Genomic DNA, 26503 nt, shown 5'->3' on the forward strand with positions numbered 1-26503 from the left:
CACAGCAACAATTGGGCAACTCACCAGCTTGGACTTATGCCAGGTTGGATAACAAAGGGTTGGTTGGGGTTGGAGCCAGGTTATTCAGTGATAAGAAATTTCAGGTGCTGTCCCTTACAGCTGTAATGACTGATGCTTTCTTGAGCTCTTCAGAGTGTTGAGTGGAAATTGAGAGATCAGATTTGGGAGCATTTAGCCCTTAATAACCACATAACATACAAGACAGAGCAGCATATTCGATGGTTTCAGTCATGGAATACATGAAAGCTTATTTTTTTTAAAGTATACCTTTTCTTAGATTTAAAACACATAAAAAGCTACGCAATACTAAAATAAAATGGCCGAAAAGAATAGGCCATTAAATATTTTTATTGCTTAGGATGTTGTATTATGATGTACATTCCTAAAGTGCACTGTTTTGCTTTTATAAGGGTCATGCATATACAGATAAAATATGCAAAATATATATATATATATATATTTTTATATTGAAAGTTAAATTTGGCTTTGCAGCTCATGACAACATGATAGTGCTCCTAGGAGTGAGATAAAGTGTCATGCATTGATTTACTCTTTCAAAGGAATATAGACTAAAGCACTACAGATTATTGTAAAACCAAATTATCTTCCTCTTCTACTGAGATCTACCAAGCACCTCTTGGTATTCCTTACTGATCTTTCACTACTGCACAGCGCATATTTATGGCTAACACATCAAAGTGTTTACATATTTTATAAATATTCCTTTTTAAAGTATTCATTTATTATAAATAATTCCTATAACAGATTACTGCAAAACCAAATTATTTTCTCTTTCTACCGAGATCTACCAACCACCTCTTGGTATTCCTTACTGATCTTTCCCTTCTGATATGTACATATTTATAGAAAACACATCAAAGTGTTTACATATTTTATAAACATTAATTTTTAAAAGTATTATTTTATTATAAATATTTCTTATATCATATTTTTTTACTACAGCTGTAGACTGCATATGCAGAGTTGTTTTTTATTATTATTTTTTATTTATATTATTATTATTATTAGTAGTAGTAGTAGTGGCAGTAGTAGTAGTCGTAGTAAGTACAGTAGTAGTAGTAGGTGCAGTAGTAGTAGTAGTAGTAGTAGTAGTATTAACGTATTATTTTTTTATTATAATTGTTTTTAATATATATATATATGAAACTACGTTATAATTATAATTGCAAAAAAAAATCAAAATTAGAAAAGATTATACACGTTCCATAAATTACGTAAATGTTGCATTATATCAACAACCTATTGAGAGATGTCACCACTGTATTGTGGGATGTATTGAGAGCATTAAAAACAACACCCTTTCTGGAACCAGGAAGTAACATTCCCCAGGTTTTATGTGATGCATTCTTCAGCAATGGATTGTAAAATACACTATTTTACCAAAAGTATTGGGACACCTGCCTTTACACTCACATGAACTTTAATGGCATCCCAGTCTTATGCCTTGTACACACGATCGAAATTTCCGATGGAAAAAGTCAGATGGAATTGTTTCATCGGATATTCTGACCGAGTGTGTGCCCCATCTGAGTTTTTCCATTGGAAATTCCAACGGACTTAAAAAGAGAACATGTTCTCTTTTTTTCCAATGAAATACATTCTGTTTGTCTGTATGGAACTCCGACTGAGAAAAAAAAAACCCTTCGTTAAGAATCAAGTCTACGAATACTCGGAAGCATCGAACTTCATTTTTCTCCGCTCATCGTAGTGTTGTATGTCACTGTGTTTTGGATGGTCAGAATTTGGTGTGACATGTAAGTGTGTATGTAAGATAGCTTGAACGGAATTCCATCAGAAAAATCTGTCTGAGTTTATCCCAAAGGAAATTCCGATCATGTGTACAGAGCATAAGTCTGTAGGGTTCAACATTGAGTTGTGGACTAACTCAATATTGAACCCTGCGGACTAAGACTGAGATGCCATTAAAGTTCACGTGTGTGTAAAGGCAGGTATCCCAATACTTTTGTTATTATAGTGTATTTGGTATTGGCTGGCACATTGTGTGCCCAGTTTTGATATTAAGGTTAGTTGTAGGGGGTAAACAAGTGACCAGTGAATTTTGAAAAGGAAAAAAAAATGTCTTCTATTTTTAATTCAATACCAATGCAGACATCAATTACAAACGAATGAATATCTTCGGAGGGATACATATACAACTCCACACGCCTTATTGGCATGTTCTCTTTTTTATATATTGGTCTGCAATAGACCACACCAGCCTGCTCTTAGATTGCCCCTATATTACCCTCCTTATTCCAGCTTGGGTTTTCAGAGGTCAGACTGCCAGAAAATAATTCCAGTTAATGAGTGTACCGGTAGCTTAAGGAGAAAAACTCATTAGAAGACACTAATGAAAAGCAGGTCCTATTTTTTAAAATGTTTTGTCTGTAGAACCTTTTCATTTTTTTTGTCTCTTTTTGCATGGGTAGGAGCATTAGTTTGTTAGTCTCATGCAGTGCATCTCAATTAATATTCTATATTACTTTTATTTGGCTCTATGATTTTATTAAGTAGGAATAGCTGCTGAAACTGTTGGAAAATGCTGCAGGGATAATGTTTTGCATGAGAACAAAAATTTGCTTGAATGTACATCACCAGGAAAGCAGAAAAGTGGAATCTGAACTTCAGTTCCTAGCTTCCCACACATACCATCATCAAACTGCATGGATGAGCTACCCCTCCTGTACCAATCTGCACGTACAGTTCCAGATCAAAGAAGAAGAAAGAAAAAGAAAAAAAAACATCAACATAGGCATATAATAGTTGTATCTTAACATTTTAAATCCACCAGTGTACACTAGAAAAAATATCCTTGCAGAGTCTTTAAAAGTTCCATCCAAAAGCATAGCATATGGTATAGGTAGAGTTTGTTGGGTTGGGTCACCTGGTGGTTTCTTATATCTTATGGGAATTTCAAAAGTTGAATCTCTCTACTATAGTTTCTAGGTCTATTTGCCATCACCATGGAATTTTAGGTCGCCACCCATAACCTTCACGTTCCCATTCCTTCTGTTGTATTCTACATGACATAAAATAAATTAAAATTCTAACAAGATGTTTGAAGAGTGCAACCCGTTCATAATGTCCATGGCAAGTCCATCCAAAAGCATAGCATATGGTATAAGTAGAGTTTAGTGGGTTGGGTCACCTGGTGGTTTCTTATATCTTATAGGTATTTCAAAAGTTGAATCTCTCTACCATAGTTTCTAGGTCTATTTGCCATCACCATGGAATTTTAGGTCGACACCCACAACCTTCATGTTTCCATTCCTTCTGTTGTATTCTACGTCATAAAATAAATTACAATTCTAACAAGATGTTTGAAGAGTGCAAACCCCTTAATAATGTCCATGGCAAGTCCATCCAAAAGCATTGCATATGGTATAGGTAGAGTTTGGTGGGTTGAGTCACCTGGTGATTTCTTCAAAAGTTAAATCTCTCTACCATAGTTTCTAGGTCTAGTTGCCATCACCATGGAATTTTAGGTTGCCACCCACAACCTTCATATTCCCATTCCTTCTGTTGTATTCTACATGACATAAAATAAATAAAAATTCTAACAAGATGTTTGAAAAGTGCAACCCATTCATAATGTCCATGGCAGTCAAACAGGACTGGAAATTAAAGAGCAGAGATCTCTTCATCAAAACCCCTAAGAGATATAAGAAACAAAATGAATGGTTCCTAAACCAGGGTCTGACCTTCAACAAAGTAAAAATTGTAAACATAATCTGCTCAAACTAATAATATACAAGTGTCCTTTTTCCTATCTACCTATCTGTCTTCCCTACTGACCATGTTGTTTAAATATACATAGTCCATGCTGGAAAAAAATAAGTAAGCCCAGGTTCACACTGCTCCGACATGAAAGTCACGTGACTTCTGAACCGACTTTGCCCTGCAACTTCAGTCTGACCTTGATCCGACTTAATGTGATGTTTTACACTCTATGGCAGGGGTGTCAAATTTTTTTTTGAAAGAGGGACAGATTTGATGGAGTGAACATGCGTGAGGGCCGACCATTTTGCCTGACATTCTTTGAACCATTAAAATCTGTTCTAAGTGTGTTCATACAAGCACTAATACACTGCCCAACAAGAATTCTCTTGCCTTTGTGGCTGTGTGTGGTGAAGACGTGGTATTTGGATATACCGTATTTATCAGCGTTTAACATGCACCTTCACTTTAAGAGGGAAGTTTCAGGAAAAAACGTACATTTTAAACAAAGAAATGTGAAGCAAAATAAGGGTCAGTGTCCATGAATGCAGCCTAATCAGTGCCCATCTGCAGCCCCATCACTGCCATGAATGCAGACCCACCATTGCCCTGAATGCAGACCCACCGTTACCCGCACCATTGCCATGAATGCAGCCCCACCATTGTCATGAATGCAGCCCCACCGTTGCCATGAATGTAGACCCACCATTGCCATGAATGCAGACCCACCGTTGCCATGAATGTAGACCGCCAAAGCCATGAATGCTGCCCCTCTGTTGCCATGAATGCTGCCCCACAATTGCCATGAATTCAGACCCACCATTGCCATGAATGCTGCCCCACCATTGCCATGAATGTTGCCCCCACCTTTGCCATGAATGCAGACCCACCGTTGCCATGAATGCAGCCCCACCATTTCTATTAATGTAGATGCACTGTTGCCATGAATGCAGACCCACCGTTTTCATGAATGCAGACCCACCATTACCATGAATGCAGACCCACCATTACCATGAATGCAGCCACACCGTTGCCATGAATACAGCCCCACCATTGCCATGAGTGCAGACCCACCGTTGCCATGAAGGCAGACCCACCGTTGCCATGAATGCAGACCCATTGTTGACATGAATGCAGACCCACCGTTGCCATGAATGCAGACCCACCGTTGCCATGAATGCTGCCCCACCGTTGCCATGAATGCAGACCAACCGTTGCCATGAATGCAGACCCACCATTGCCATAAATACAGCCTTATCATTGCCATGCCTTACCATTGCCAGAAATGCAGCACACTCATTGCCAGGAATGCAACACTCCCATTGCCAGGAATTCAGACTTACCATTGCCATCAGTGCAACCTGATTGATGCCCATCTGCAACCTCGGATGGGACAGGGAGGGGCCGGGACGAGCACCAACAGATTACATCCAGCAGACTCTGTTTTCTCGATAGCCACTTTAATACAAAGTCCCACCTCCTATGATGGACAGAACAGTCATCCAATGGTAGTGCAGGAGATGTGACTTCCTATTACAGAGGCCGCCGTGCAATCAGGCAATTCACCTGTATGTACAGCACTCATCCTGCATCCTCCCTGTCCCCTCCAAGCCAGCCAGCATGTATATCTTTTGTGGCCCCCGGTGCTCTGGGATTCGTTGGGGGCCACAAAAGATAGACATGTCCAAATTACCAGGTGGGCCGTTTTGAAACCGGAATGTGTGCCAAACTTTGGACATGCCTGCTCTATGGCATTGATGTCATATAAAAAGTCTGAACAAAGTAGTGCAGGAACCTTTTCTAAAGCCAGAGTGACTTTTGTCAGATCAGTTAAGAAGGCTCTCATAGGCAAACATTGACATGCAATGCAACTTGTGCTCTCACAAGTCGGATCCCATGTTGGACCAGTGTGAACCAGGCCTAAAGCTCTGTATTTGGTAACTTGTTGAACCTCAAGCAGCAGGATTACCCCACATGTTTCTTAATGCTGATCAAACGTTTGCAATTCATCCCTACAGAAGTGTGTCAGTTTGCTGCCATTTCTGTGATCTCTTGCATTAAAAACTAGCTCCTAGGCATGCTACAATATTTTTGGGGGATGAGGGTTAGGTCTAGGACCATCCAGGAAAAAAAATATATTTATACTGTGACATTCCTCTGCAAATGTTCTTATTGTTTAAAATTCACTGTATACTCTATGACAGTGTTTTTCAACTCCAGTCCTCAAGGCACACCAACAGGTCATGTTTTCAGGCTTTCCATTATTTTGAACAGGTGATTTCACTGCCTTAGTAATCACCACAGTCGTTTCATCTAAAGGAAATCCTGAAAACATGACCTGTTGGTGTGCCTTGAGGACTGGAGTTGAAAAACACTGCTCTATGATGCCAAGCAGTCCAGGTCCTGAGGCAATATACAGAAAGTTAGCCACTGCCCCCACCTATAACTGGCCTTTGCAGCAAGGAGCATTGGAGGGCAACATATGACCAAAAAAGCGCAAGGAAAAATCCAAGCTCACTTACCGACCAGCTGGTGATCAAGCGAATTGTCCTTGGCAAGACACCCTGTTACCTGTAGTCCCTACCTCTGACTTTTAGGAGGTTCCACAGTGGAAGCACATGCTTTTTGATAGATAAATAGAGGGCAGATGGGCTGGAGGGAGCCCACCACTCCTTAAAGGTACAGGGGCACACTAAAGACCCAGTACACAGCACTAAAGCTGCAAAATAATCAGTGTGTTGCCTGACCAATATATCAACAGTACAAAAAGTTAGCCACTGCCCCCACCTATAACTGGCCTTTGCAGCAATGAACATTGGAGAACAACTCATTTAAAAAAAAAGGCCAAGGAAAAATCAGAGAAAAGTTCAAAGCTCCATAGATAGGGACTACAGGTAACAGGGTGCATTGCATGGGGCCAGTAGATTCTGCATGTTTTTGTAAATGCGTGCAGACTAAACCCCTGTTCTTAACACATACTATTAGGCAGATCAATTTGGTTGGTTGCAGACTGGTCGGTGAGCGGGAACTTGGAATTTTCCTTGGATTTTTCATTGGTCTTTTTTTGTTTACCTGAGGCAATATAGAATCCTCAAACCATAAAAATCCCATCCATTATGCTTCATAGTTGGTATAGGGTTTTGTTATTAGTCTATAGTGCATTCTTAGTGTAACAGATCATCTACTCACAGAATATATTTTTTTTCAGGAGAATTTAGGAATATTTAAATTTCAGAAACATGTGACATTGACATTGATGATCATCATCACTCAGTCAGCGTTATTCCCATAGTGGACAGACACATACTTTGGCAACTTAAAGGAGATTTCTGAAGGCTCTTTACTATTATCCTAATTCATTTTCCCCTCCTTCGTTATTGCATGCTCCTCTGTCGCTGTGGTCTGTGGAAGACATCCAGTGCATTTGTGAAGAATTCATCTTACTGTGGATTTGGGGATATCCAAATGTTTAACCACTTCAACCCCCTTCCTGACCAAGCCATGTTTTGCGATACGGCTCTGCATCATTTTAACTGACAATTTTGCGGTAATGCAATTTTGTACCCAAACAAAATTGATATATTTTTTTCCCTACAAGTAGAGCTTTCTTTTGGTGGTATTTGATCACCTCTGCGGTTATTTTTTTTGCGCTATAAACAAAAGAACAGCAACAATTCTGAAAAAAACACAATATTTTTTACTTTTTGCTATAATAAATATCCCAAATGTTAAAAAAAAAAAAAATTCTTCATCAGTTTAGGCCGATATATATATTATTTTACATATTTTTGGTAAAAAAATCGCAATAAGCGTATATTGATTGGTTTGCACAAACATTATAGCGTCTGCACAATAGGGGATAGACTTATGGCAATTTTATATAAAAAAAAATCTTACTAGTATTGACGGCGATTTGAGATTTTTATCAGGACTGCAAAATTGCGGTGGACAGATCGGATACTTTTGACACATTTTTGGGACCATTGAAATTTATACAGCGAACAGTGCTATAAAAATGCACTGATTACTGTGTAAATGTCACTGGCAGGGAAGGAGTTAACCACTAGGGGGCGATCAAGGGGTTCAGTGTGTCTTACTGTGGGGGAGGGGACTGACTCGGGGGGGGACGGGACATATTGATGTTTGTAATTACTACAAACAGCAGATCTTTCGCTTCTCCCCTGTCAGAACAGGGATTTGTGTGTTTACACACACAGATCCTTGTTCTGGCTCTCATGCCCGTGATCGTGGGTGGCTGACGGCGATCATGCCTGCTGGCCACACGCATCGAGTCCCCCGCTGTGCAGCGGGAGGGCATGCCTGCTATGGCTATCCATCTATTTTGTAGACGCTAAAACCTTTGCGCAAACCAATCAATATACGCTAATTGCAATTTTTTACCAGAAATATGTAGAAGAATACGTATCAGCCTAAACTGATGAAGAAATGTGTCTTTTAAAAACATTTTTGGTGATATTTATTATAGCAAAAAGTAAAAAATAGAGGGCTCGATTTAGATAGCCCTGCGTAATTTTGTGCAGGCGTAACGTATCTCCGATACGTTCCGCCGCCGTAAATTAGGGCGCAAGTTCCCTATTCAGAAAGAACTTGCGCCCTAAGTTACGGCGGCGTAACGTATGTGGGCCGGCGTAAGCCCGCCTAATTCAAATGGGGATGATGTGGGCGTGTTTTATATTTAAATTAATGTTGACCCCGCGTATTTTACTTTTTTACAAACGGCACATGCGCCGTTCGTGAAAGAATCCCAGTGCGCATGCTCGAAAATTCGCCGCAAATCGTCATTGCTTTCGACGTGAACATAAATTACGTACAGCCCTATTCGCAAACGACTTACACAAACAACGTCAAATTTTCTAAATTTGACGCGGGAACGACGTCCATACTTAACATTGGTTGCTCCTCATATAGCAGGAGCAACGTTACGCCGGAAAAAGCCTTATGCAAACGACGTAAAAAATTACGCCGGGCGCACGTATGTTTGTGAATCGGCGTATCTAGGTCATTTGCATATTCTACGCCGAAAACGACGGAAGCGCCACCTAGCGGCCAGCGTTAATATGCACCCTAAGATACGACGGCGTAAGAGACTTACGCCAGTCGGATCTTAGCCTAATTTTGGCGTATCTTACTTTCTGAATACAGAAAGAAGATACACTAGCGCAGATTTGAATCTACGTGGCGTATCAGTAGATACGCCGGCGTAAATTCTCTCTGAATCTAGTCCATAGTATATATATATTTTTTAATTGGCGCTCTTTTTTTATTAATAGCACAACAAATAAAAACTGCAGAGATGATCAACTGCCCCCAAAAGAAAGCTCTATTTGTGGGAGCAAAAGGATGCCAATTTTGTTCAGGTACCGCGTTGCACATGCAATTGTCAGTTAAAGCGACACAGTGCCGTATCGCAAAAAATGGCCTGGTCATTAAGCAGGAAAATCTTCCGGGGTTGAAGTGGTTAAAGGAGAAGTATAGCCAAAGCTATTGTGGCTATGGTTCTCCTGGGAATCACAGGAGTGCAGTTCGTTCTGCACTCCTATACCCATTTTTAGCTGACAGTTGGCTAATGCCTGCTGTCGGGTGACCTCACAGGGCTGGTCCAGGCTCTGAAAAGATCCCAACAATATGGTTGTGATCCACCCAGATGCCTGGACCAACAGCTGGCTCAGCCACTTAGCCTCTTAAAAGTACAGAGTGGTTTACTCTAGTGCATGGGTGCTCAACCTGTGGCCCTCAAGCTGTTGCAAAGCTACAAGTCCCATCATGCCTCTGCTTTGGGAGTCATGCTTTCAACTGTTGCAATGCCTCATGGGACATGTAGTTCTGCAGCAGCTGGAGGGGCACAGGCTGAGAACCTATGGTCTAGTGCAATAGTGCAATAAGCTCAATTCACAAAGCTAACACAGCAAGTTAGTAAATTATTTACTGTATTATTTACATAAATGTGACAATTATGTTCAGTTAAGTCCAATTAGGTTTGAAATGTACAGCCGCGTGGCTAAAATAAAGGTACTCATCATTGTAGTAACACTATGTAAAACCAACAAGCCTAATAAATAGAAACTACCATGTCAATTTATGTTCACTTGCAAGTCCATAATGGCAGATGGATTGCTGACCCCCCCCCCCCCCCCCCCCCCACCAAAAAAAAAAAGTATACCACCAGCCGCCACTGCCCTTGCCTCACGTATCCTGAATAATGAACCACTCTGCACTTTGTTATGTTAAACTTCAAGAATGTCTCTAAGAACATTGTGGGCTCATAACAATTACTCAGCCTCATCTTATCATATGTTAAGGGCACCAAGCAAGCATACCTACCTGCTTGAACATGGAAAGCACACGTTCCATAATTAAAGGGTTACTAAACCCAGGCATTCACTGTATCTGGTCTCCCACAGTACACAGAACATGGACATGCAATTATTTTTAACTGCTAAATACCCTTTCTCATCAGCAGTATATAGCAGTCTTGTGACTTCTATCTGTGTCTGGTTAAAGCTTGTAGGAGGAGTTTTCATTCTCCTCTGAATATCCTATGAGGCTGCATGACCCCTGACCCTCTGTCTGGACAGTGATGATTGGCTCTGTGCTGATCATATGCACCCTCCCAACAAAACAAAAAACAAAAAAACTCTCTAGCAATACACACCAAACTGAGAATGTGCAGAGTGCCTCCAAGGCTCTGTTCTATGAGAAGATGGATCTGGGAGAGTAAAAGAAGGGGAGGATCAGAGAAGACAGGATCAAACAGTCTTAATACTCAATGTGGAGGATTAACCCCTAAGGTTCCACAGTGAGTATAACAAGCATACCGTACTTTATTGCATATACAGACTGATTTTACTGTTGAGGGTTTAGTAACACTTTAAGGACTTACAAAGATTGTTAAAATGTACTTACTATGTAACGATTGCCAGCCATAGAAACCAAAATTTTAGACTGGGTTTATTTCAGATCGTACAAGTAAAAAATAATTTGACTACTTAGCAGCATAGATTTAATTAATTAGCAAGGGGAAGCTCTCTTTTCTTGGCTTCTCTTTTTTCAATTTCTTAAGCTGTAGACGTTCATTAGTTTAACTCAGCACAATTTTCTCATCAAGATGTTCACTTTAGAAGTTATTTTTTCACATTAAATAGTTACTAGTATCTTTGAAGCACTAAAAGCTTTTACTTTGCATACCTTTTTATATTATCTCAGAAATTGTTATTGTATTTCTGCCTCAAAGTCTCCATTTTTGTCTCTCTTCTACAGAGATTCCATAAATCTGGTGCCCAACGCGAGGCCCCTGAAGCACACAACTTCTGATAGCATTCTGTATGTGGCCTGTGGCATATTTAGCTTTTGCTGGCTGAGCCTTGCACATTGAACACCAGGAAGACAAGGCAAAATATCACTGATTAATGATTAAATGAATAGCTAGGAAACACTTTAAAGAGGATCTTGTTGCCTAATAACCAGGGGTCAAGTCCTGGGGAAAAAAGTGTGGGAACTCCCACCCAAGATCCACTCCCCCACCAAAAAAAAATAATGATACGCTCCTATGCATAATTACTAAACCGCATTTGTTTGATTTTTTTTTATCCACTATACCTTAGTAATCCTTTATGTTACTTACTGCCCTTTAAGCAAGTTCTTTCTAAATCCTGCGATAATTATCTGACAGACCTCCGCAATGTCTCCTGGAAACAATGACAAAAGCTCCCAGGAGACATTGCGGCATCGAGGAAGTGACGGAATACCCGCACACTACCCGATGAATCCACATACAGGAAGCGGCCAGTAACATAAAGGATTACTAAAGTTCGCCTGCCCCTGACAGTGACTCGAGCTGGGCATCGCCGCTTAGTGAAGGATTGACTCGGCTGCTCTAGTCCTGTAAAGGGAACTGCGTTCCTGCAGTGAAAAAAGTGCAGGGACTCCGTTCCCACGCATTCCCGCAGGACTATCTTTCCAGATGTCTACTGCCTCCAACCTGTGCACTGGATGAACTGAAAGGCCCAGGGCCCGTTAGTACTAGGCTGGTGACAAACCATTGGGTCCTCCTGTAGCATCTGCTACATGTTAAAGGATATACAGACAGGTATCAGCATTGCAGGGGACAAAAACACTTGAGGTCCTATAGTTACAGGGGTACTATACTATATACCTGGTTTGCTGAACTGATGTTAATTTTCTTTTGGGAGGAAGATGTTTTTTTTTTTTTTTTTACCGTTTAAAATGTATTGAAAACCCATTGTAGGAGTGGTAGGTTAAAATGCCAGAGTGAATTACTTATTCATCTGTGTTTCTTATTTTTGGTTGCATAGTTAACAATTAAAAAATAAACAAAAATCTATCTTGTAGAACAGGGTTGCTCAACTACATGTGGGCCTTGGAGCCCTCTGATGTGGCCCTCAACCTCAAACCAGGGAAGCGCACTTCTATTTATTATTATTACTAAACGATCTGCGACTGCTGCTCCTCTCTGCCAATCCCTTCACTGGCTTCCCCTACCCCACCGTATAAAATTCAAAATGCTAACCACAACATACAAGGCCATTAACAACATCGACCCCATCTACATTACCAACCTCATCTGCAGATATCGGCCAAATCGTCCCCTCCGCTCCTCCCAGGACCTTGTGCTCTCTAGCTCCCTTGTTACCTCCCCCCATGCTTATCTTCAGGACTTCCCTGCCCGGTATGTCCAATCAGCCCCTACCCTGTCCACCTTTAGGAGATCCCTGAAAACTCATTTATTGAGGGGAGCCTATCCCTCACCCACCTAACAACTGTCCCCGAGCCACCCCCATCAAATCATTCTCTGCAACTGTTACCTTTTGTACCACCCCCCTTCCTTTTAGAATGTAAGCTCTGCGAGTAGGGCCCTCCTGTACCTTCTGTATTGAACTGTACTGTAATTGTGCTGCCCCCCCTCTACATTGTAAAGTGCTGCATAGACTGTTGACGCTATATAAATCGTGTATAATAATATAATAATAATTATTTTGGTGTGCTTTCTGAAAGTGCACCAAAACTCCTGAATGCAGGAGTTTTGGTGCATGGTCAGAGAGTTTACCGCACCTATAAGATTTAATAGAAGCCAATGGCAAAGCGCAGCTAACCCACAGCAAAGTACGGGTAAACTGCAGCACATCACTAAGAAAGCAGCCTTATAGAGGCTCATGATAGTAAGGGCTCATTTACATTTGTGGTTTAATGTGGCTAATACCCCATAGTTGAGATGTGTTTGTACCACCCCCTCCCCAACCACTGGTGTAGCCTTAGGGGTTACAATGGTGACCCCTCCCTATGCTCCAGCGGGCCCGTGTGGCCTCCCTGTCACATTCTGTTTTACAATTGGACAGAAGGGGCAGCTGCTTCTGCAACTGCTAAAAAACAGCTTCTCCTCCTCTCCCTCCTGCCGGCATTCAGAGGCTGCAGGAGGAAGATGTTCATTATGCTATTTAAAATAAAAAATTCTAAATTCTGAACCATTTCATTTCATTGTGACCCGCAACCAGTTACCAAATCACCTAAGTGGTCCACACTCTTCAAAAGGTTGAGCGCCCCTGTTGTAGAACCAATGAAATTGGTCAAGAGGCAACAGTGACCAGTATGAACAAAAGCAAGTTTGTCAATGTAATCAAGTCAAAATATTTACATAATAATATATTTATCACTATGGATACATAAATCACATTTTTTATCATCCTTTTCATACATCCGATAGTTGTGTATATATATATATATATATATATATATATATATATATATATATATATATATATATATATATATATATATATATTGCAGCTGCTTCCTGGCCTTAGCATTTCCTTCCACGGCTCTGTTTTCCCCAGCTATATCCTATATAATGAATAGGTAGCTACTATCATGGTTTAGAATCATTATCTTAAAATGTATTAACATTAAATTTCATCTACCATTTAACTGCTTATGTTGCCATTTTGTCAGAATCATTCTGTAATATGTCACTACCCTGCTGAGTTTTAATAATGCTACATAATCTTGTGTCATCAGCAAAAAATGGGAACATTACTTTCTAATCAATTTACAGAATCATTAATAACAAGGAAGAAAAGAGCAATTTATTTGTGGTACATCACTGCTAATTCTAAGCCATTTTTAATATCTTTCTAATGCCGCGTACACACGATCATTTTTCGCCATGAAAAAAACGTTGTTTTAAAAAAATGTCATTTAAAATGATCGTGTGTGCGCTTCACATCATTTTTTGGGTTCTGAAAAACGTAATTTTTTTTTTCCGAACATGCTGCATTTTTTAACGACGTTTTAAACAATGTCGTTATTCTTGTTGTAAAAAATAATCGTGTGTGGGCTAAAACAACGTTTTTCAGGTTGTAAAACATAGTCGTGTGTGGGCTAAAACAACGTTAAAAACCAGTGCATGCTCAGAATCAAGTTATGAGACGGGAGCGCTCGTTCTGGTAAAACTACCGTTCATAATGGAGTAAGCACATTCATCACGCTGTAACAGACACAAAAGCGCGAATCGTCTTTTACTAACACGGAATCAGGTAAAGCAGCCCCAAGGGTAGCGCCATCCGCATGGAACTTCCCCTTTATAGTGCCGTCGTACGTGTTGTACATCACCGCGCTTTGCTAGAGCATATTTTAAAAACGATGGTGTGTGGGCCACGTCGTTTTAATGATGAAGTTGGAAAAACTTTTTTTTTTCTACATGCCGAAAAATTTCATTTTTTTTCATGCCAAACAATGATCGTGTGTACGTGCCATTATACCTATGTATACCTTTTTTTACATATGTTCTTTGCTTATAACAAATTGTACCCTATGTTTTGCATTCTCAACCAAGTCAGTCTGTTATGAAGAAAGCAAAATATTGCAGAATTCAGTGTATACAATCAATAGCATATTGATTCTCAGGAAAAATTATTAAACTAGATACTGTGGGCCAGATTCTCATAGATCGGCGTATCTTTGCACGGGCGTAATGTATCCGATCTACATTACGCCTCCGCAACTTAGACGGGCATGTGCTGTATTCTCAAAGCACTTGCTCTGTAAGTTGCGGCGGTGTATCGTAAATAGGCCGGCGTAAGCCCGCCTAATTCAAATTTGGAACAGGGGGGCGTGTGTTATGTAAAATAACCATGACCCAACGTGATTGACGTTTTTCACGAACGGCACATGCGCCGTCCGTGGACATATCCCAGTGTGCATTGCTCCAAATATGCCGCAAGGACGTATTGGTTTTGACGTGAACGTAAATGACGTCCAGCCCCATTCACGGACGACTTACGCAAACAATGTAAAATATTCAAAATTCGACTTCCCCTTTATAGTGCCGTCGTACGTGTTGTACGTCACCGCGCTTTGCTAGAGCATTTTTTTCACGATCGTGTGTAGGCAAGTCCGTTTTAATGATCAAGTTGAAAAAAACTTAGTTTTTTCTAGAGCCTGAAAATCATTGTTTTTTACAACCCGAAAAATGATCATGTGTACGCGGCATTAGAGAATAAACTAGCAGTTGTTATTTGTAGTTTTTGCGCAGAGATTTTTCAAACTATTTTTTTCTGGAAAAAATACACTTTATTGACTTAAATAAAACACAATATACAAACCCATTTTCTTATAAAATATAAAAGATGATGTTATGCTGTATAAATAGATACCCAACATGTCATGCTTTAAGATTGTGAACGCTCCTGGAATGGCACCAAATTATGGTACTTAACCACTTAAGGACCGCCTAACGCCGATATACGTCCGCAGAATGGCATGGCTGGGCACAGGCACGTACCTTTAAGAGCCCAGCCGTGGGTCGCGCACGCACTCGCGATCCGGTCCGAAGCTCCGTGACCGCGCCCGTGGGACTCGCAGACCTGATCGCCGCCGGTGTCCCTCGATCGTGTCACAGGAGCTGAAGAACGGGGAGAGGTATGTGTAAACACACCTTCCCCATTCTTCTCTGTGGCAGTGTCACTGATCGTCTGTTCCCTGTTATATTGAACGACGATCAGTAAAGTCACACATCCAGCCACGCCCCCTACAGTAAGAATCACTCCCTTAGGGCACACTTAACCCCTTAGCGCCCCCTAGTGGTTAACCCCTTTACTGTCATTGTCATTTTCACAGTAATCAGTGCATTTTTATAGCTCTTTTCACTGTGAAAATGACAATGGTCCCAAAAATGTGTCAAAAGTGTCCTATGTGTCCGCCATAATGTCGCAGTCATGAAAAAAATCGCTGATCGCCGCCATTACTAGTAAAAAATAAATATTAATAAAAATGCCATAAAACTATCCCCAATTTTGTAAACGCTATAACTTTTGCACAAATCAATCAATAAACGCTTATTGCATTTTTTTTTTTACCAAAAATATGTAGAATACGTATCGGCCTAATCTGAGGATTTTTTTTTATATATATATATTTTTTGGGGATATTTATTATCGCAAAATGTTGCATTGATTTCAAAATTATCGCTCTATTTTTGTTTATAGCGCAAAAAATAAAAACCGCAGAGGTGATCAAATACCACCAAAAGAAAGTTCTATTTGTGGGAAAAAAAGGTTGTCAATTTTGTTTGGGAGCCACGTCGCACGACCGCGCAATTGTCAATTAAAGCCACGCAGTGCTGAATCGCAAAAAGTGGCCAGGTCCTTTAGCTACAAAATGGTCCGGGGCTTAAGTGGTTAATCAAAAGTTGGTTTAATAGGCATTTAATGTGCATTCTGATTTTGGCAATTATACTACTTTGATAAAAAGTGTCGAGAATCACGTAAATGCCTTCTGCTCCAAGAGGAAAACACTGATTTAAGTCGCCAGATGTAGAGTTTTTATAGCATGGATTAATAAAATCCTAAAAAAACATTAATCATTTTCAGATGCCTATGAGGAACTGTAGTCCTCCGGTGAAATATACTTTCTTATTAAACATATAAGTAATGCTTCCTTGTTAAATTGAATTCTCTAGATTCCAGAATTATCCAGTAATACAGCGAGTGCTTCATCGCTTGCAGTAACACAACAGAACACTGATTCCAGTCTCTATAGCAATGACAGACATTAGTTCTCATTAATATATGCAAAGACATGAGACTGGGGAATTGCATAAGCTTTGTTTTAAATGAGTTCTGTGTTGGTGTTTGCAGGTTTTTTATGATATAGAAAAACTTTTGGTTAATTAATGTAATGAGCATAGCAACATAATGTAATTGTATATAAACAAGAAAGAGACACCTTTCATTGTAAATATGTTAATATTGTTGTTACAATTACAATGTTGCCAGTCTGTAACTATCACTTCTCTACAATAAGGCAGCCCGATGGCATTTTTTATACATGAAAATTAGAAAGTAACATATGTAACATGTTCTGTATCAGCTGCCTGTATCCAAGGTATATATATATATTGTATACTCACAATGGGTGCTTTCAGATCTTGAAGTTTTTGCTTAACAACTGATGCAACTGTCATTCTCCTAGGAGGGAGGTGAAGGGTCTAACAAGAAAAGCAACTTGCACTGAGCAAAAAAAAAAAAAAACAGGAACTTGAAAATTGCCAGTTTTACTAAAAGCAAATAGGATGTTCACTTTGCAAGTTAAAGTGGAGGTTCACCCTTTAAAAAAATTTCTGACATCACACGGAGTCGCGCCATGCTACCGACAGAATGCCGGTGTTTTTTTTTTTTCTCAGCACATACCTCACGGCAATCCCGCGGGAGTGGGCGTTCCCAAGCACTGCCTGTGATTGACAGGCTTCCGAACGGCGCATACTGCGCGTCACAGGTTCTGTGAAAGCAGAGAGTAATGCCGCGTACACACCATCACTTTATGTGATGAAAAAAAATGACGTTTTTAAAAACGTCACTTTAATTGACTGTGTGTGGTGGAAAACGTTGTTTTATGTCTTGTAAAAAACGACCAAAAAAAATTGAAGCATGCTTCAATTTTATGTGTCGTTTTTCAAAAGTGCACTTTTTACTTCACAGAAATTGACCGTGTGTAGCAAAAAACGTTGTTTTCTAAGACGTTTTTTCATCCACGCATGCCCAGAAGCTACTTATGAAGCGAGCTTCAATGGTAAAACGTGGTGGAACGTAACCTCACTTTGCTAGAACATTGTGAGAAAACGATGGTGTGTAGGCAACTTCGTCTTTGAAAATTGAAGTTTCAAAAACGTCATTTTTTACTTCACAGAAAGTGTCGTTTTTTTTCATCACATAAAGTGATGGTGTGTACGCGGCATAAGGGTCTGGAGTAGGACCAGAGAAAGGCTGGAGCTCTCCTGCATCTGCAGGAGATGTGCGAGGGCCACATGAAATGGCCTGGAGGGCCGGATTCGGCCTGCAGGCCTTGTGTTTGACACCTGTGTTCTAAAGGATATATATAGATGAAGACAGCAGATATGCAAGTAAAACTTATGTAGGGAGATTTGTTTCATCTCTGCATATTTTCTGAGGCTGTTCACTTCACTGGGTATATGTGAGGGTTTACACCCACTTTAAGTTGGCCCACCCTTTGCAGGGGCTATAACAGCTTCAACTCTTCTGGGAAGGCTGTCCACAAGGTTTAGGAGTGTGTCTATGGGAATGTTTGACCATTCTTCCAGAAGCGCATTTCTGAGGTCAGGCATTGATGTGGGCGAGAAGGCCTGGCTCAAGTCTCTGCTCTAACTGATCGCAAAGGTATTCTAGCTTGTTGTCAGAACTCTGTGCAGACCAGTCAAGTTCCTCCACCCCAAAGCACCCTCCCCATGTTGAGAACATGTTGAGGGGGGGGCGCTCACTCGTTCCCCCTCTCCTAACCTGCCAGGCTGCATGCCCGGATAAGGGTCTGGTATGGATTTTGGGGAGACATTTTTTTTAATATATTATATATATAATATATTATAATATATATTTAATATATTATATACTCTGCACTGCACTATATACCATGCACTGTATTATATATACTACACTGACTGGACTATATATTCTCCACTGTATTATATATACTATACTGATGGCACTATATACTCTGAACTGCATTACATATACTACACTGCCCGCACTATATACTCTGAAATGTATTATATATACTACACTGACTGCACTATATACTCTGAACCTTATCATATATACTACACTGACTGCGCTATATACTCTCCACTGTATTATATATACTACACTGACTGCAGTATATACTCTGAACTGTATTATTTATACTACACTGACTGTACTATATACTCTGAACTGTATTATATATACTACACTGACCAGGGATGTATTTAGGTTTTGTGCTGCCCTAGGCCTGACTAAACTCATGCACCCCCTAATTTAAATATGACCCACCCCTTCATGTCAAGGCCACACCTCTTGCGGTTTAAGACCCACCCTGAAATTTTCAAGTGGGGACACTAGTTCTGATGGCCTGGGGGGAAGGGGGGCTATGGATTTCCTTAATTTGCATAGTTTTTCTCTCACTTCCTGTTTGGCTATGGGACAGGAAGTGAAGGGAAATCTCTGCAATGGGACAGGGATGGTAAAAAAAATTAAGCGACGCCCCCCCCCACAGTTGCAGAATGCCAACCGCCCACATACTGAAAGCAGTGCGGCCGATTTATGGGGGCGCTAAACTAATTTGCCTAACAGTGTAGCGCAAGCCAGCAGAGACACTGTAAGTGCTGCCCCCTGCAAAGTGCTGCCCTAGGCTTGGGCCTTGTTGGCCTAGGCCAGGATACAGCATTGACACTGACTGTACTATATACTCTGAACTATATTATATATACTACACTGACTGTACTATATACTCTGAAATGTATTATATATACCACAATGTATTATACTGACTGATTGCACACTACACTAGCTACCTGACGAATCTCTATTAATACACTATATACAGCTGCCGTGTAAGCAGCAGCCTTATATAGTGTGGAGCGTGAACTTAGCCCCTGAGCCATGATTGGCCAAAGGCATCCTGCCTTTGGCTAGTCATGGCTCTCAAAGCACATTGCACTGTGATTAGCCAAACCATACAGGTCATGTGCATGCTTTGGCCAATCAGCAGCTGTCAATGTACTGCGATCTCTCCATGGCACGGCAAGTGCCCCATATGTTCATTTACTCCACGGGCAAACAAACACCCGATGTTTGTGTTGAACTCAAGTTCGACTAAAACATCGGGGACATCCCTATTTATCAGAGGTATTTAATAAATCATCTTGTAACTATGCATGGATATATTTTATAAAGTATATCTTGTAAATTTTTCATTACAGCCCTATAATCTGTGTAGATAGAAGTCTATGTGGTGAACCTGGCCCATCTCTTCCTGTAATGCTGCCCATTGAGGTCTCATAGCGTCATATGTTACACTCACACATTGTACATTTTCCCTTTGGGATTAATAAAGTACTCTGATCGGATGGCACACCGTCCATGGCAGAGCACTATTAGTAGCGGTACAAGCAGATTATCATGCAGTTTATGATTGCACTTTTGAAGGACTTTGGTTTCAGACAGTTTTATCTTCTCAATGTCTGCTCCGGTTCTCGTCTCCCGGCTATTTCGCACAACTGATTATAACAGAGAAAAGTTATGTCCATAATAAAACATCTAGAGAAACCACTGTCTGCTCAGTGCTACAAGATCAAACAAGAGGAGTCCGCTAAATCATATCGCTATCGTTAATAAGTAAAGTGTCGGCACAATGGCTTATTATTCCTCTTTTATGTGCATCATCTATAGAGAGGAAATGTTTGTTTAACACTGATGAGAAACACAAATAAACCAAGGAACAAAGCAAACAAAGGAAAACCATGCACTACCCTGCCCTAGTTAGAAATGTATCCGCATATACAATATATGTGTGTATGTCTATATTAAAGTGAAATTATTTGATTCAGACTAGTTAAACAACTAGACACAATGTCAGCTTACAGTATAATTCATGCTGAAAGGAAAATTAAATTAATTGATTTAAAGAAGAACTCTTGGATTTCCAACCCCCATGCAGTGCAGGCACATTGAAGTGATTGTAAACAACCTATTTTGTTTAAAATAGAAATGAAAGGCAAAACATTTTTGTATAGATTCAAAAAAAAAAAACATTATAAATACCCTTTTCCCATTTTTTATAAGTGATAATATTCCCCCTCTTCTCAACTGTATAAGAGCTGGGGGAGGAGAAGCAGCAGCATACTGAGCTTCCCAGTGAATGGCTGTGCAGGGGGGGGGCACGTCAGGAAAAGTCAGATCATTGGAAGAAAGCAGGCTGAGTTCCAAGCATAGCTAGAGAAGCTGCATATGGGAAAGAAGATTTGGGAGCTATACAGTAGAACTTGTGCACCCCTAATTTAAATATGACCCACCCCTTCCTGTCAAGGCCATACCCCTTTATGTTTAAGACCTGCCCTGAAATACCAATGGTGCAGCAGAAAACATATAGCACAGTGATGAAAGTTTGTGGTCCAGGATGATAGGACAGTCAAAATTAGAAGCAGCACAGCCCAGTCCACAGTTGCGGAATGCCGGCCGGCATTCCGGAAGCAGTGCGGCCGCCCGCATACAGGAAGCAGTGCGGCCACTTTATGGGGGTGCAAGACAAATATGCCTCTCAACTCAGTCCACCCCATAAGACTGGCGCTACACTAACAGTGTAGCAGAAGCTGGTGGGGACTCTTTTTGTGCTGCCCCCCTGTAAAGTGCTGTCCTAGGCCTTGGCCTTGTTGGCCTAGAACAGGATACAGCATTGAAGCTATATATGTGAGAAGAGGAATGAAAGTATGTTGTCTAATAAAGTGCAGATCATTTATATGTGAGGCATAGTGATCTGGTGAGTGCCAAACTGGTGGGGGGTTATTCTTTCATCTAAGTCACACGTTTTTTTTTTTTTTTTTTGAGGATTTTCATGCATGGATGAATAATACTGCAACATAGATGGGGAATTTGTGGACATTTTAGATCACTATTATTTTGGACAATATGGTTTTATGGACATGTTTCACATGAGGTGTATTTTTTTTTTAGAATGCTTATAATGATATATGGATCACACAGCACTACCTAAGTTTATTTTTTTCTAGTTGGACATTTATTTTAGTATACTTTCAATATTATGTGACTTTCAAACCAGTATTTTCATGCTAAAACATGTACATAAGTACTGTACATGCACACGCCATTATAAACATCTTGCATGTTACAACATAATCATATAATGTAATAAATTGCATGGCTCATAGGGCATGCATTCACACTACTTTCACTTGGAATTACATTTATTAATACAGAAATTGTGAAACTGACTTAAAACTTTGTTTCTGTACCAGAATAAATAGCTGAGGTTCTCTGGTTCTTGTCAAGTCATGCACAGAGGTGCATAAATAATTCCTCATAAATATATTCATATACCTATTATTTATGCACATATATTAAGCTATGATTACTGTAAAATAATATGACCAATTCATTCTATTTCTTTAGTGAAAACAACATCTATGAGTACAGAAACAGGAGACGCAACAGGCGCAATCTCCTAAGGGTGTAAGCTATGGGGAACAATGCTCCACCAATGTTCATTGTATTCTTTCATTCCGCTACTCAACTTTCACTGCCTGTGGGGCAAAAGTGACCCTCATGATCAGAGCTCATTATTCATTCTTACTAGTCTTACTTTTTTTGTTCCTCTATATCCGTAGTCACAAGAATGTAAATATCGCTCTCAGCTATTTAATAACAAGAAACATCCATAACATCACCGTAGAGAAGATTAACAACCGAAGGAATGATGATCACAGGATGTTTCCATTTCCACCATGCAGTGTTACGCTACTTGGGACACATTACTCATTAGACCACTTTAGGAAAGTGCCAAATGAAAGGGCAACTTTTCATCTAATTTCATGCGAAATTTTCTTCACTAGAAGAGGATTTTTAAATGATGGCAACTTATTATGCCTCGTACACACGACCAGTTTTCCCAGTTGGAAAACTGCCATGACAGCTTTTGGCTGGGAAAACTGTCTGTGTGTATGCTCCATGGCAGTTTTCCCGACAGGAAAACCGCTGGAAATCACGGCGGGAAAAATGAGAACATGTTTTCTTTTTCCTGCCGCGATTACGGCAGTCTTTTTCCCAGCAGTTTTCCTATGGGAAACACTGCAGTGGAGCATACACACGGCCAGGTTTCCCAGCCAAAGCTCTCATGGCAGTTTTCCTCCCAGGAAAACCAGCAGTGTGTAGGGGGAAAAACCTGCCAAGCCGGTTCTCGGCTTTCCTTTTGGGTTTCCCGGCGGTAAAAAGTCAGCCAGGAAACCCGATCGTGTCTACTTTGAGTAGAGATCTGGAAAATTCTCAGGATCAACTTAACACTCACTATCTTTTGATTCACAACCTTCTTTAGCTTCTTTTGAATACAGAAGACACACATAGATGAAACTATAGCCAAGCAACTGTAGTCAACCTTCAGTTCTTTTGAAAAATCTTGCACAGCAATCATACAGTTCATAATCAATGCCTATACAGATGTTTGCAAGGGAGTCTCTTGGAAAGCACAATAGTTGAAAGTGTGCAACAGTAAATACTATCAGGGGAGGGCTGGCAGGGGGGGCAGGGTGGAAATCTTCCCCCGGGCTGGTGACACTATGCACAGCCACCGGCCGCCACTACCAAATGCTGTTTTTGCAGAGCAGGAATATGCCTGCTGGAGCTCTGTTAACACAGGTCACTGCTGCTGCTCACCTCCCACTGTGCAGCCGTGCCTGTGTCAGCTCCGAGGTAGATGGTTGCAGAGCTGAGTTGTCTCATCTCACACATAGCTCAGCCTCAGCGCACACCAGCGCTGACATCCCCTTCTCTCTCTGCACAGACACAAGGAGAGATAGCTCATCTACTCCTCCTCCTTCTGAGTCTGCCCTGCCCACACTCCCAGGGCATGTGTGGGCACTGGACAGGAAGTTCGAACCCAAAAAAGCATCAGACAGTCTGCCTGCGCCTCAGCCTCCATCCTGGTAAGCTCACCCTCTCTAGTCTCTCCTGCCTCCCAGTGTATAAAAAGGGGGGCTCTGTGGACTTTGTTAAAGGGGATAGTCCACAGCATGCACCCTTAAATCAAGTTTCCCAGAGATCACTATTAAATAGACATTTGAATTACCTGATTGGCTAGGGGGGGGGGGGATATTATTTTGGAAAGAAGCCAACTTCATGCAAAATCAAAATCTCCGCCCCCCCCCCCCCATTCAGAGGTTAATCCAAACAATTAGGTAACGTAAATGGTTGATCAATGACCATGTGGCCATATTAGGTCAATTATGTCACTGGCATCTCCATTATTACATTCAATTGTGGGCCAGGGAATTCCACACGCATGGCTGATTGGACTACCAGCCCACTAGTTATTTAATGTTTTATCTCAATATATTATGCTTGAGTTCTGTGTTAAATACACACACTCCAAAATGCAGATGATTCAGGGCTGACTACTTACCTAAAGGAGGATAAATGTAAAAAAACAGACACATTTTTATTTTGTTTCACTGGTCTTCTAGCTTTCAATGTAGCTCAACCACTTTAAATGTTCTCCACTGCTCAAAAACTCATCAAGCCTCCTTCCCTTCCTCCCTTCCCTTCTCCCTACCCCCACCCTCTCTTCATAAGCCACATCTCAGATCTTAGCATTCTCTCAGCAGAATCTTCAGCCAGTAGAACTGCCTCAGCCATTATGGACCCCGTTACTTAAAGTTTAATTTGCAATTTACCTTGCACAAGAAACCCTCTTTACAAACCAACCCCCCTCAATATCCGCCATGCTTGCTCAGCATCAGGAGTTCAATTTTCGATGCATTATTTACATCTATGTCAAAGGGCCTCCATGATACTGTGACATGTACCTACTAGTACTGACACATATCCATTTGTTCTTGACTATGGTGTGAACCACAATATATATATATATATATATATATATATATATATATATATATATATATATATATATATATATATATATATATATATATATATATATATATATATATTGACTGCTCTCTTCTCAAAGATGTATCAACAATGGGGTCACAAGCTTATTTTCTCATTTTATTGTGTTATTTGATTACTACTGCTACCCTCAAAATTAAAATGGCTGTAGTTTCACACTTGTTTAATCTCAATAAAATTATTGTGGAACAAAAACTCATCAGGACCTATTCTGTTATTTATGGCATTCCTAACATTGTAAATAACTGACAAAGAAAATATAGTAAAGTAAAGTTCCAATAACAATAATTTACACCCCAGGAGCACCATGATGCATCAACAGACTTGCCTGCCATGTAATGGAATGCGATACAGCCCCTGTGTAGAAGCTGAATGCATATTTAAAATCGGTGCGCTGGCTTGGATCTTTGTGTTGTCATTCTGCAAGCAATAAAGACACATTACAAGGCTTCCTGGTGCTAGAAAAACAATGCAGTGGCTAAGTGATAGACAGTAAAGTCATTCATCCCATCAGTGAACAGGATGTTATACAAGGCTGAGAAGTTTATGCAGCATATAACAATGATGATCTATTACGTTAAGGGCTCATTATGTTACATATTCTATTTCCAGTGTTATGTTGTTGTTTATTTTTTTACTTTAATTTAATAAAGGACAACTCATATAAGAGTAATACAACACTGGTACTTTTGGTATATGAAGTGTATCAGAATTTTGTCTCAGAGTGGATTTGAGTTTAGTTAATGTTTCTAAAATTTGAAAAATAAGCAAAGCCCAAAAAGTTTTTTCTAGGGGAGCTACATTTCACACATTAGATATGAGTTCTGCGCTGCAAGCATTGCCACTAATGGTTTGATTGATAGTTTTGTATGAAATGTGAATTGAATTGGGGAATTTGCTTTTGTGTACAGTGTATTTATTAAATATCCCATCAGCCCAAAAGTGAAATTTTACCTATGGATGGATCTTTGAGGGCTGAACCAGAGCCTGGCTTCTTACAAGCCATGAACACTCCAACATCAAGATATCCCTGCCATTGTTTCCAGCATTCTCGATAGTATAAGGTCAAGTTAAAATCCAACAATGAAGAGTAGGACCCAATTGCAATGGCCATGGCAGGAATTCAGACCCAAGAAAGCAATCATATAGGTCTCACCTTCAAAGTAATCTAAGGCCTCGTACACACGACCGAGGAACTCATCGTAAATGAAACATCGTTTTCCTCAACGAGTTTCTTCTCAGGCTTGTGGAGAAACTTGACAAGCATTCTTTGCGTACACACTGTCAAGACCAAATCTCCTCGTTCTCAAACGCGGTGACGTACAACACATACAACGGCAGGGGAAGTTCGATTCCACTGGCACAACCCTTGGGGCTGCTTTTGCTAATCTCATGTTACTGCGTGTTAAGTAAAAGTTTGGTAAGAGACAATTTGCACTTTTCAGACTGTTACAGCATGACAAATGTGCTATCTCCATTACAAACGCTACTTTTACCGAAGGTGCACTCCCGTCTCATACTTTATTCTGAGCATGCGGGTGTTTCTTAGCATACACACGAACGTGTTTCTTGTCGAAAACCGGCCCGATGAGGAACACGACGAGAAAATTGAGACTCCTGTCGAGAAAAAAGAGAACTTGTTCTCTTTTTTTCTCGTCGAGTTCCTCGACAGTTTCCTCGATGAAAAACATACACACGACCGTTTTCCTCTGCAAAAACCTCTGCCACCAAGTTTCTTGATGGAT

The 26503-nt window shown here is 40.4% G+C and overlaps 1 protein-coding gene across 10 annotated transcripts in view; it reads right to left on the reverse strand.

The window, feature by feature from the left end:
* The window catches only part of NTRK3 (neurotrophic receptor tyrosine kinase 3), a 936199-nt gene that overhangs the window by 223059 nt on the left and 686637 nt on the right, over positions 1 to 26503 (reverse strand). For 6 of the 10 annotated variants that reach the window (XM_040342393.1, XM_040342391.1, XM_040342389.1 and 3 more), the window contains one exon: positions 2692 to 2733. The exons of the other annotated variants lie outside the window; for them this stretch is intronic. In XM_040342393.1, coding sequence (XP_040198327.1) covers positions 2692 to 2733 — 42 coding nt within the window. The remainder of the gene's footprint in view (positions 1 to 2691; positions 2734 to 26503) is intronic. 10 annotated transcript variants of the gene reach the window in all.

This window comes from Rana temporaria, chromosome 3 (genome assembly GCF_905171775.1).
Source record: "Rana temporaria chromosome 3, aRanTem1.1, whole genome shotgun sequence".
Lineage (NCBI taxonomy): Eukaryota > Metazoa > Chordata > Amphibia > Anura > Ranidae > Rana > Rana temporaria.